This window comes from Ricinus communis, chromosome 6 (assembly GCF_019578655.1).
Source record: "Ricinus communis isolate WT05 ecotype wild-type chromosome 6, ASM1957865v1, whole genome shotgun sequence".
NCBI classification, from domain to species: Eukaryota; Viridiplantae; Streptophyta; class Magnoliopsida; order Malpighiales; family Euphorbiaceae; genus Ricinus; species Ricinus communis.
This window is the reverse complement of record NC_063261.1, coordinates 15527575-15540987: the sequence shown is the minus strand read 5'-3', so window position 1 is coordinate 15540987 and position 13413 is coordinate 15527575. Positions and strand designations below refer to the sequence as shown.

Here is a 13413-nt window from a genome sequence, read left to right as displayed (position 1 = left end):
GAGCCTTCCCCTACCTGTAAAGGAAAATGCAAAGATGATTTTTCCAAATCTTTTAAGAAAAAATGATTTTTCAAAAATAGAAGAACTCCCAAGAATAAAGAGAATATCTACAAAAAGACATCCTCTTCAAAATTACACCAAAACAAAATTCCAAAAAAGATTTTAGCAAAATTACTTGCTATAAGTGTGGCAGAAAGGGCCATACTTTAAAGTATTGTAAGTTTTTTAAAAAACTCCATGAGCTCCAAATAGAAGATGAAATTTTAAGCAAAATTTCAGCTCTTCTTGTTGATTCCTCTGAATCAAAATTTTCGAATAGTGAGGAAGAGTTTCAAATTGATGAAATCAAAACCTCATCCAATTATTCTGAATCAGATTCTAAAGATATTTCAAAGAATATTAATATGCTCACTAGGCAACAAGAAGCTCTTCTTGAAGCCGTTAAGCATATTAATAACCCCCAAATCCAAAAACAAGTTTTGAAAGAAATCTTAAAAACTGAAACCCTTGTCCCCTTTTCTAGTAAGAATACTTATGATCTTACTATGATTTTGGATAAAGGAAAAAAGCTAAAAAACCCTCTTCCTACCATTCAAAAACTTCAAAAAGAAATCAAAGCCATCAAAACAGAGCTCAAAGATTTGAAAGAAAAACAATAAAATGATTCTGTTTTGCTCCAAAGTCTGATTCTCAAACAGAATAGCGATTCTGATTCTGAAGAAGAAAATGATTTCCAAAATCTTGAGGTTTCTGAAAGTGTTCCAGAAAACTTTATTAATGTTTTAAAAGAAATTACCTCGAGAAAATATTTGATTCAAATAAAACTCATTTTTTCTGGTGATTTCCAAATAGAAACCATCGCTTTATTTGATACAGGAGCAGACCTCAACTGTATCAATTATGAGCTGGTTCCTAAAAGGTATCATCAAGAAATTAAAGAGAGGCTTACTTCAGCCAATAGTTCAAAGATTAGGATTGCGGGAAAAATTGAAGCTGCAATTCTAAATAATAATATTGCTTTAAAAAATATTTTTTTCTTACAAAAGATCTTCAGCAAACAGTTATTTTGGGAACTCCTTTTATCAATTTAATTACTCCTTTCAAAGTAACTACTGCTGGAATTATTTTTAAAGCTAAAGATTGAAAGATTATTTTTCCTTTTATAGAAAAACCCAAAAAGAGAAATCTCAATCTTATTAAAGCCCACTCAATTTACAATTTTGAGATAAATGCTTTGATCAAAGGAAAACAAACCCACCTTTTCCACTTAAAACAAGATATGAGTTTGAAAAGGATCAAAAGTCAAATGCAAAATGATTTTGTCCAAAGAAAAATCTCTGATTTGCAAAATAAGATTGAAAATGAAGTTTGTTATGATATTTCTAATGCTTTTTGGTGACAAAAACAATATATGGTAGATTTACCATATGAAAAAGATTTTTCTGATAAACAAATCCCTACCAAAGCAAGACCCATCCAAATGAATGAAACCCTAGAAAGCTATTGTAGAATAGAAATAAAAGATTTAGAGTAAAAATGTTTGATTACCAAATCCAGATCCCCCTGGTCTTGTGCAGCTTTCTATGTGAACAAAAATAGTGAGATAGAAAGAGGAACACCTAGGTTGGTGATTAATTACAAACCTTTGAATAAAGCCCTAAAATGGATTAGATACCCAATTCTAAACAAAAAGGATCTTCTTCAAAAGCTTCATTCTGCTTTTATTTTTTCAAAGTTTGATATGAAATCAGGATTTTGACAAATCCAGATTCATCCAAAAGACAGGTACAAAACTGCTTTTACAGTTCTATTTGGCCAGTATGAATGGAATGTAATGCCCTTCGGATTAAAAAAATGCTCCTTCCGAATTTCAAAAAATCATGAATGACATTTTCAATCCTTATTCAAAGTTTTGCATTGTCTACATTGATGATGTGTTGATATTTTCAAATTCTCTAGAGCAACATTTCAAACACTTGGAGACATTTTTCTATGTTGTCAAGAAAAATGATTTAGTGGTTTCAAAATCCAAGATATCTTTATTCCAAACAAAAATTAGGTTTTTTGGTCACTATATCTCCCAGGGAACTATCACCCTAATTGAAAGGTCTCTAGCCTTTACTTCAAAGTTTCCAGACAAAATTTTAGAAAAAACACAATTATAAAGATTCCTTGGTAGTTTAAATTATGTGATGGATTTTTATCCAAATTTGAACTGTTTAACAAAGCCCCTACATGATAGGTTAAAGAAAAACCCCCCTGCATGGACCGATGAGCATACAAAGATTGTCCAAAGCATAAAAAAGCAAGTTTCTGAAATACCATGTTTACACCTAGCTGATCCATCTGCATTCAAAATTGTTGAAACTGATGCATCAAATCTAGGATATGGTGGGATTCTTTAGCAAGTTCAAAACAACAAAGAATGTATTGTCTAGTTTACTTCTGCACACTGGAATGATACATAAAAAAACTATTCAACTATCAAAAAAGAAATTATTTCGATAGTTTTGTGCATTTCAAAATTTCAAAGCGATCTTTTAAATCAAAAATTTCTTTTAAGGATTGATTGTAAATTTGCTAAAGAAGTTTTATAAAAAGATGTTCAAAACATAGCTTCAAAATAAATTTTTGCCAGATAGCAAGCCATTCTTTCTGTTTTTGACTTTGAAATCGAATACATAAGAGGAGATTCGAATTCAATACCAGACTTTCTAACTAGAGAGTTTCTTCAAAAACAGGAGTGGAAATGCCAAGAAAATCAAAAGTAAAAGAAGAAAAGTCAACAGCAAGTTCAAAGCCTGTCCAAAGTCCAAAGAAGGAAATTTTGCCTTCTTTTTCAAAGCCCATCAGAACCTGGACCGAAATCATCCAAGAAGAAATTGACCAAAGCAAGGTCGATCCGGCCCAACAACAATTGCAAATTCAGGAGTGGCTTGCACAGCAAGATCCTGAATTCCTAAAAAGGGTCGAAGAATATTCAAAGCAAATGATACAACTTCAACTCGAAGCCTCTCCAAAGTCATCCTCCTCCTCCAACAAGGGTAAATGTATACTTTCTATCCCTTTTTCAAAACCTGAGATAGAAACTTTCCCTCAAAACCTATCTCAGAGCTCTAAAAGTATTTCAAAGCCCAACTCTCAAGAAATAGTTTTATCACAAACAAAACTTTTCAAATCCAAAGAATATATAGAAAAGCAAAATTTTCAAAACATTTTGACTATTAAGGAAGGATTCTGTACAGAAAGCCCCTCAAAACTGATTTCAAAGATTTTCCCTCCAGGATGGTATTTCAAGCCTTGGAATATTTCAAAACCTCAATCCTACTACCAGTCTATCCTTGAGGTAACTGGTTCGGCAAAGTTTAAACACTTTAAAAAACACAAAGACCATAAAGACCCCGCATATTCCACATGCACCATACAAAGAATCCTCCACCTTATAGATTGGGGAATGGATTTACACTCATCAAGATCTTTTCCAACTTCCCTCCAAAGAACCTACCCATCAAGCTTAAACATTTCTTTCAACTATTGGGATTACCAACAAGCTTGGTTTAATACCTTTCTTCTTCAAAACGAAGGACAAAGCCATTCCTGGCTTTTCTACTTCGATACAAGCTCAATCCAAACTTCAAAAATCCCCTATTGGTTTAAACAATGGTGGAATTTTTATGGCAATGTTCCTGAGACCATAATTCCAGAAGTTCTATCTATGTTTAACCTTTTCAAAGCCCACTACAAACTAAACAAAATAGAAAGACGTTTTCCCTCGTTACTTCTATTTTGTTCAAACTTTTTTCTCCCCTAGGTATGTGTATGGTATTTCCATTTCAATCAAGCAGCAGATGGAGAAATCATCCTGGCCCGAAGGTTCAAAGTCAAATGGTGGGATAAATTTAACCACCAAGAAAAATTATCACTAAAGTTGGTACAAAATTTCCTTTCAAAAAATAGCTTCTTGCCACCTCCGAAAGAACAGACCACTTTCTTAGCACAGAAGTCCTTCATAATTCCAAAGCTAGCGGCGGCTCAAACAGAAGAAGATTTCTTACAGTTGATCAAACGATTGTCGGAAACCGTCTCTTCCAAAGAAAAATCAAAAGCTTCATCTTCCTCTTCTAGCACCAGCTCAGCAGCAATAGACCTAGATGGTGACTCAAACGAAGATGACTGTTTTGGGATATTCAAGCCCATCAAATGACACCTCCGTAAAGCCCTTGAGTTGAAAACCAGAAATGGCAGCCCAAAATATTTATGTAATGGGCCAAAAATCCAATGTAAAAAAAAAGTCATTTAAATAGAAAGAAAAAAGACAAAAGACTCTTTAAAAAAGCAAAAGATTTTTTTTCAAAGCATGGCCGACAATTTCCACAAAAGAAGTGAAGCATCTTATTCCATTATCACAAGACTACAAGGAGAAGTGGAGCCCCTTATTCCACTAAGTAAAGCATCCAAAGTTTCAAGACCTCTATAAATAGAAGAGTTTTCCAAAGAAGAGAGCAGACTGAAAAATACGAAGAACCTCTTATATTCTTCAAGCCACATAAAGAGAAATATAGTGAGAAAAGAGAGAGTATAGTTTCTCATCTCATCTTCATGCAAATCCAGATTGATCCAAAAGATCGTTACAAAACGGCATTTACAGTCCCATTCGGCCAATATGAGTGGAATGTGATGCCTTTTGGAATGTCTGAATACAACATCCTTGGTCTCTTACAACAGATGACCATGGCAGTCAATGCCTACAAAACCCAAAGTGGTACCTCCGATAGAGCCATTGCTGAGCTCCTGATAGCTGGATTTTCTGGCCAGTTAAAAGGATGGTGGGATTATCATCTCACTCAAGCACAACAACTCCAAATCCTAGGTGCTATCCAAACAACAGTAGAAGGAACTCCTATCCTAGATGAAATAGGAAATCCAATTGAGGATGCCTCACTATTTCCCTACATTTCATAAAAGACCCTTCTCTGCTTAAAGACAAAAATGCCGAGCTCCTTAGCAACCTTACCTGTAAGAAGCTTAGCAACTTCCAAAGTTACAAAGACACTTTCCTAACCAGAGTCATGCTTAGGGTAGATTCTAGCTAACCTTTCTGGAAAGAAAAGTTCTTAGCTGGTTTACCTAAGATTTTAGGTGAAAGAGTTAGGAATACCATAAGAGAAGCCCATAACGGTCAAATCCCTTATGATTTCTACACTTATGGTGAGTTAGTTAGCCTAACCCAGAAAGAAGGTTTAAAGATTTGTCATAACCTTAAGCTTTAAAGACAGCTCAAATGGGAGATGAAAAAGACTAGGCAGGAACTAGGTAGTTTCTGTAACTAGTTTGAATACAATCCAATAGAGCCCGTGTCTAGTTGCAAAGGGAAATGCAAAGTTGATTCTTATTCAAAGACTTTCAAAAAGAAGCGATTTTCCAAATATAGAAAGCCTTCTAAAAGCAAGGAGAATTTCTATAAAAAACCATGTTCTTCCAAATTTCATTCTAAATTTCCAAAGAAAGATTCTAAAAAAGATTTTTCAAAAATTACATGCTTTAAATGTGGTAAGAAAGGCCATACTTCGAAGTATTGTAAGTTTTCCAAAAGACTTCTTGAGCTTCAAATAGAAGAAGAAGTTTTGCAGAAAATTTCTGCTCTTCTAGTTGATTCATCTGAATCAGAGTTCTCAAACAATGAGGAAGAATTTCAAATTGATGAAATCAAAACCTCAATCGATTGTTCGGGGCAGTTGAGAGCTCTTAAAAGAACATTAATATGCTCACTAGGCAACAAGAAGCTCTTCTTGAGGCTGTAAAGCATATTAGTGATCCTCTTATTCAAAAGCAAGTTTTAAAAGAGATTTTAAAAACTGAATCTCTGGTTCCTTCTTCTAGTAAGAATACTTATAATCTTACTATGATTTTGGACAAAGGAAAGAAGTTGAAAAACCCTCTTCCTACTGTTCAGGAACTCCAGAAGGAGATTAAAACTATCAAAACAGAACTCAAAGAGTTGAAAAAAAAACAACAAAATGATTCTGTTTTGCTTCAAAGCCTGGTCCTCAAACAGAATAGTGATTCTGATTCTGATGAGGAAAATGATTTTCAAAACCTTAAAGTTTCTGAAAATGTTCCTGAAAACTTTATCAATGTTTTAAAGGAAATTACTTCAAGAAAATATTTGATTCAAATAAAGCTTGTTTCCCTGGTGATTTCCAGATAGAAACCATCGCGTTGTTTGATACAGGAGCAGACCTCAATTGTATCAACTGCGAATTGGTTCCTAGAAGGTTTCATCAAGAAACCAAAGAAAGGCTGACTTCAGCCAATTCTTCAAAGATTAAGATTGTTGGTAAAACTGAAGCCGCAATTCTTAATAATAATATTGCTTTAAAAAATATTTTTATTCTTACAAAGGATCTTCAGCAAACTGTTATCTTAGGGACTCCGTTTATCAATTTGATAACTCCCTTTAAAGTAACAACTGCTGGAATCATTTTCAAAGCTAAAGATTCAAAGATTGTTTTTCCTTTTCTAGAAAAACCAAAAAAAGAGAAATTTGAATCTTATCAAAGCACATTCCATTTACAATTTTAAAATCAATGCTTTGATCAAAGGTAAACAGACCCATCTTTCTCATCTTCAACAAGATGTGGGTTTGAAGAGAATCCTAGATCAGCTGCAAAATGATTTTATTCAAAGAAAAATTTCTGATTTTCAAATGAAGATTGAGAATGAACTCACATTCGATCTTCCAAATGCTTTTTGGAATCGAAAGCAACATATGGTAGATTTGCCATATGAAAATGATTTTTCAGATAAGCAAATCCCTACTAAAGCCAGACCCATTCAGATGAATGAGTCTTTAGAAAGCCATTGCAGATTAGAGATTAAAGATCTTGAGTCTAAAGGTTTAATTTCAAAGTCTAGATCACCTTGGTCTTGTGCAGCTTTCTATGTCAATAAGAATAGCGAGATAGAAAGAGGAACTCCTAGGCTAGTGATCAACTACAAACCCTTGAACAAAGCTCTTAAGTGGATTATGTATCCTATTCCAAATAAGAAAGATCTTTTACAAAAGCGCATTCGCATTCATCTTTTCAAAGTTTGACATGAAATCAGGATTTTGGCAAATCCAGATTGATCCAAAAGATCGTTACAAAACGGCATTTACAGTCCCATTCGGCCAATATGAGTGGAATGTGATGCCTTTTGGATTAAAAAATGCCCCTTCTGAATTTCAGAAAATCATGAATGACATTTTTAATCCATTTTCAAAATTCTGCATTGTCTATATAGATGATGTTTTAATCTTTTCAAATTCTATTGAACAGCATTTTAAACACCTAGAAACTTTTTTCTATGTTGTTAAGAAAAATGGTTTAGTGATTTCAAAGTCTAAGATATCTCTTTTTCAAACGAAAATTAGATTTCTTGGTCATTACATCTCTCGGGGTACAATTACTCCAATTGAGAGATCCCTTGCATTCACTTCAAAGTTTCCGGATAAAATTTTGGAAAAACCCGACGAAGATTTCTTGGTAGTTTAAATTATGTCATGGATTTTTATCCTAATTTAAACTGTCTCATAAAGCCCTGCATGATAGGCTAAGGAAAAACCCCCTCCTTGGTCCGATCGGCATACAAAGATAGTCCAAAGCATTAAAAAACAAGTTTTAGAAATTCCTTGCCTGCATCTAGCTGATCCTTCTGCATTTAAGATTGTAGAAACGGATGCATCAGAGTTAGGATATGGTGGGATTCTTAAGCAAGTCCAAAATTCCAAAGAATGTATTGTCCAGTTTACTTCTGCTCACTGGAATGATACCCAAAAGAATTATTCTACTATCAAAAAGGAAATCCTTTCGATAGTTCTCTGTATTTCTAAATTTCAAAGCGATCTTTTAAATTAAAAATTTCTTTTAAGGATTGATTGCAAGTCTGCAAAAGAAGTTTTACAAAAAGATGTCCAAAATATAGCTTCAAAACAGATTTTCGCCCGTTGGCAAGCTATCTTATTTGTTTTTGATTTTAAGATTGAATTTATTCGAGGAGAATCAAATTCTATTCCTGACTTTCTAATCAGAGAGTTCTTACAAAAACAGGAGTGATACAAAATGCCGAGAAAATCGAAGTCCAAAGAAGAAAAGTCCTCGGCCACTTCAAAACCGGCCCAAATTCAAAGCCAAGTGAAGGAAGTTCTCCCTTCAACTTCAAAGCCCATCAGGACTTGGACTGAGATAATCCAAGAAGAAATTAACCAACCGGATCCAATTCAACAACAAATGGATCCTTTCAAAGCCGATCAAGCCAAACAAATTCAGGAATGGCTTGCTCAGCAAGACCCTGAATTCATTCAAAGGGTGGAAGAATACAAAAGACAAATGGTTCAATCCCACCGAACCATCTACAAAGCAAATTATTCCAAAGCCAGAAGCGACTCCAAAGTCGTCCTCTTCCTCTACAAAGGGTAAAGGTATATTATCTATCCCTTTTCAAAATACCGAGATAGAGATTTTTCCTCCAAATCTATCTCAAAACTCAAATAGTCTTTCAAAGCCAAACTCTCAGGAGATTGTTTTGACGCAATCAAAACGTTTTAAATCAAATGAGTATTTGGAAAAACCTATTTTTTAAAATATTTTAACCATTGAGGAAGGATTCTGCACAGAAAGCCCCTCAAAATTGGTTTCAAAGATTTTCCCTCCAGGTTGGTTTTTTAAACCCTGGAATATTTCAAAGCCTCAGGCTTATTACCAGTCAATCCTTGAGGTTATTGGTTCAGCCAAATTTAAGCATTTCAAAAAAGACAAAGCCCATAAAGACCCTGCATATTCAACATGCACAATCCAAAGAATCCTTCACCCGTCTGATTGGGGTATGGATTTACACTCTACTCGTTCCTTCCCTACTTCTCTAAAAAGAACCTACCCTTCAAATCTTAACACCTCTTTCTCCTATTGGGATTACCAGCAAGCCTGGTTTAATACCTTTCTTATCCAAAACGAAGGAAGAAGCCACTCCTGGCTATTTTACTTCGACACCAATATCCAAACCTCCAAAATCCCTTACTGGTTTAAACAGTGGTGGAATTACTACGGTAATGCTCCTGAGACTCTTATTCCCAAAGTCTTACCCCTGTTCAACCTCTTTAAAGCAAATTACAAACCAAATTCCATGGAAAAACGTTCCCCGCTTCTCCTTTTCTGTTCAAATTTCTTTTTACCCTGGGTATGTGTATGGTACTTTCACTTCAATCTGCTTCCAGATGGTGAGATTACATTTATCCGTCGATTCAAAGTAAAATGGTGGGACAAATTCAACCACCAAGACAAACTGTCCCTAAAAGCCGTTCAAAACTTCTTGACCAAACATAGCTTCTTGCCTCCTCCTAAAGAACAAACAACGTTCTTGGCACAAGTCTTTTCTCCTTCCAAAGCTTCGGCAAACCGAAGATTTCCTACAACTTATAAAACAATTGTAAAACCTTCTAAAGGCAAATCCAAAGCCTCATCATCATCCTCTTCCGCTGTTCGATTTGGATGATCTAGCGGGAGACGATTGTTATGGGATACTCAAAATCTCATAAATATTATCTCCTTCTTTAAAAGCCCATGGGTTAAAAACCAGAAATGATATCTCAAGGTTATTTGTGTTGGGCCAAAAAGCGCACACTAAAGCCCAGAAAAAGAAAAGAAAAAGAAAAGAAAAAAGAAAAAGAAAAAGAAAAGAAAAGAAAAGAAAAAGACAAAAGACAAAAGAAAAAGAAAAGTCAAAAAGCAAAAGATTCCTTCAAAGCATGGCTGACAACTTTCTCAAAAGGCGGTTGGCATTATCAAAAGTCTCCAAAGCATGTGAAGCATCTCCACAAGACTCCAAAGACAAGTAGAATCATTTCTACTCCACTAAGCAAAGCATCTAAAGCCCGTGACAAATATCCAAAGCTCCAAGACCTCTATATATAGAGGAGTCCTCCTTCTTCATCCCTCAGAATTTAGAACTTAGAACTTAGAAGAGAGAAGAAAGAAAGAAAGCTCTTCCTGAGTCTAATTCTCACAGAAGAGATTAGAGTGAAAAGAGTGAGTAAGAGAGATAGAATCTTGTAACTTCTCTTGTAAGTCTATATTTTCTTCTGTTTCAAAGTGTTACAAAGTTGTATGTTTATTTAAAGCTGTCAAAGTTATTTATATGTTTATGTTCAAAGTCTGTTATCATTAATAAAGCAATTCAAAGTTTATCTTCTTTATCTATCTTCTTCTTCTTTCCCCATCATCAAGCGTATGCTCTGTGCTTGCCTCGTAAGAGGATCCTGCATATCAGAAACTTGCTGATTGTTTCTGTTCAAATTTATTTTCAGATCTATAAGTTTATAGGCTGAAAAACAGATTCTGGAAGAGCATTTAAAGTCTTCAGTGTTGAAAAGAAAAAAATAAAACATTCACAATAACCAAATGGTAGGGACAACTTCTCCACGAAGGTGTCTGCACACAAAGACTTAATAAAATGTAGGGACAGCACAACTTCTCCAGGAAGGTGTCTGCTTGGAGAAAAAGGAGATCTCCCCCACCACTAACTAATAGTTTTCTATAAATTCTCTCTCCTGACTTTTGTCTCTTTTCCATGTTTTCTTATTTTCCATTTCATCCAAAATTTTCCCAATGGCTTCTTCAAATTATTATGAAAAGAACACTGTCGTCCCCCGTGGCCAGAAAATGTTGCTTACAGCGTCCCATGCTTCTATAACACAGAAGATGAAGGCCTTGACGGTACAAGATTTGAAGGCCAGCTCAAGCACTTTTACCATGGAAACCAGGAAAAATTATCTGTCTTCTTCGTCTACCAATATGCTATTTGCCATTAAAAATAGAGAAATTGTCAGTAAGGAAGCCATGGCCAAGATGCAAAAACACCAACTTGGGTCTAAGAAGGGACAACACATTGTCATTAGAAAGGAAGTTGTAACCAAGGAGGTCATGTATCAAGTCAAAGAGGTTTCCTGCAAGGAGAAGAAGAGGATGAGTATCAAGAATGACAAGGACAAGAAACAAATCTACCACAAACCTCGGGGTACCAACTACTCCTGCTACTTTTTGCTTTTTCTTGTTTCATTAGATATCATTACTAATGCTTATTTTTCTTGAAATTTGCCTTTTCTGAATCTGACTTCACTTTGTAAATAACCTTTTTTTCTTTTTTGTGGTTACAGGAAAATGATTTGCCATTGTTGTTGGATCGTATGCTGTCCTTTTGATTTTTTTTGGAGCTTCAGTTAGCCAGTTTATGTAGTTTGCAACATTGACCTGATGATCTTTAAGTTCTGTAAAATATGCAAATATGTAATGCTAGTTATGTAATCTGTTTCATCAATTTGAAATTGCAAATCAAGTAAGATATGCTTTTACTGGTTATGAGTCCATTTGAAGAACTTAACTTTTTGGTTTTTGCCGAAATGTCACAACCAGATTTTGCAGATTTCCAGGACCCTCTGCTACAAACAATTCTAAAATGCAAAGGGAACGAAAATGTAAAGCTAAGGAGTTCATCCATTGTATAACAATTATCAGTGCCTAAATGCAGTTGATAGATCATCATTCTGCTTCCGCAATTTTCTTTTGTTCTTCTTTTCAAGGAGAAATTATAGAATACCTGCGGTGTAGTATGGTGGAGTCTATTCGTTTATGAGAGCATCAAAGCATAATTCCGCTGTACCTAATAAGTTCTCACCAACATGGTGAGATAACTTGGGTTGCCTATGATGCCAATGAGAGTAAGAGAAGACTCTCCATGTAAGCATGCACTTTGTAATAGTCCTATCAGGATATCCTCCATGACAAATGTCTCTTTTTGTCCGAGGATCACATATGAAGCCAACTCACTACTAAAAAGTTGAAGCAGAACTTTACTATTCCTTTGAAAGCTCAGTGCCCTTACCAATCCTCCATATTTTTTGCTTACCAAAATCATTTTGTTTAGTCCAAGATTGGAATATCTGCACCATATTCTTTTAACACCCAAATGCAACAATTCTCATAATACCTAAGACTCCATGAAAAAATCATCAAATTTTCATAAAAAATTTATTAAAGAAATATGTTTGTCATTATCCTTTGTCAATGCATCAGAAATCCTCATTTTTGTTAACCCTTCCATCTACCAAATCAAATGAAGCTATTCATACCAAATGAAACTTGTCATCAAAGTTACGAGGGTAACTTTTGAATAAAGTCTGTAAAAGTCATTAATAAATTCATAAACTCTATAAAAGTTTTTCAAAATAAAATTTATAAAAATAATTAATAAACTCATAAACTCTATAAAAAGTCTTTAAAAGCCTATAAACTCTACAAAAATCATTCACTGACATAGTGTTTCGTTGAAATCCATAAAATTTGTTTGCCAATTAAAAATTTGTATGTACTTAAATGGAATGAAAGTTAATTTAAACTTAATCAATTTTCTGTGGAATTTGTTATACCTAAACTAAATTCTTACAAAATAAGTAAAATTTTTAAATGAATTCTATATTAATAAGCCAATACATTCCATAACACCTAGATATCTCTTTTAATTTTATCATTTCTATTTTATTTTCTCTCTTATGTCTTTTTTTCAAATGAAATGAATTCTTTTATGGATTTTAACTAAATATAGCATTAAAAGAAGTCTATACATGTCTTTAAAAGTCTTAATTTAATACTCATGGAGATAATAATATAATTAGTCTATACTTAATTTCGTTTTAATCATAAAAATTTAATTTATTTAATTGTAACCGTGTTAATTTAATCACTTTGCGAATTAAAGATTGACACGTAACAAAAATAACAAATTAACAAAGAATAATAAAGAACAATAAACATGATATGTCAATTGTCTTATTGACAATTTGACTAAATTGTGGTTAAAATTGAAAATAATAATTGCAACAAAATAAATTAAAATTCAATGATTAGAATAAAATTACATGCAAAATTCAATCAACATTTATATTATTATTCCATTACATACTTGTACTGCCATTTTTCTGTAAAGAACAATGTGTTGACTAACTATTGAGTTTTTTCTTTTTAATTTTTATTTTGTAGTTACAATTTTATAGATTTAAGGGACAAAATCCTTATTAGTATGGTGTTGCCACCGTGAAGATTTGATAGATGGCTTGATATCTTCAAGCAAGAATCTAGGTATGCTTAATGCGTGATTCATAAGGGGACTACAAAGTACTCACATCAGATGGTTCTCTTCTTGCCATACCCTATTGCAGCTTGGTTTTTCTTTTTTCTTTTCTTTTTAAATGCGTGCTTGGATAGAAAATTGATAAGCATTTTTTTTTTATCAGAAAGGTTAGAAAGATTAATAACATCATTCTAGACAATATATTGACACATATTTATTAGTTTTATTATGTTCAGGAACTTCTTCCATGAG

General features: G+C 33.7%; 1 protein-coding gene across 1 annotated transcript; it reads left to right on the top strand.

The window, feature by feature from the left end:
* The first annotated feature begins 10556 nt into the window (after positions 1–10556).
* On the top strand, positions 10557–11386 carry LOC8278559. The gene is made up of 2 exons (XM_002529492.4): positions 10557–11052; positions 11192–11386. The coding sequence occupies exons 1-2, from the start codon at positions 10644–10646 to the stop codon at positions 11197–11199; spliced, it is 417 nt and encodes a 138-aa protein (XP_002529538.1). The 5' UTR covers positions 10557–10643; the 3' UTR covers positions 11200–11386.
* The last annotated feature ends 2027 nt before the right edge of the window (positions 11387–13413 follow it).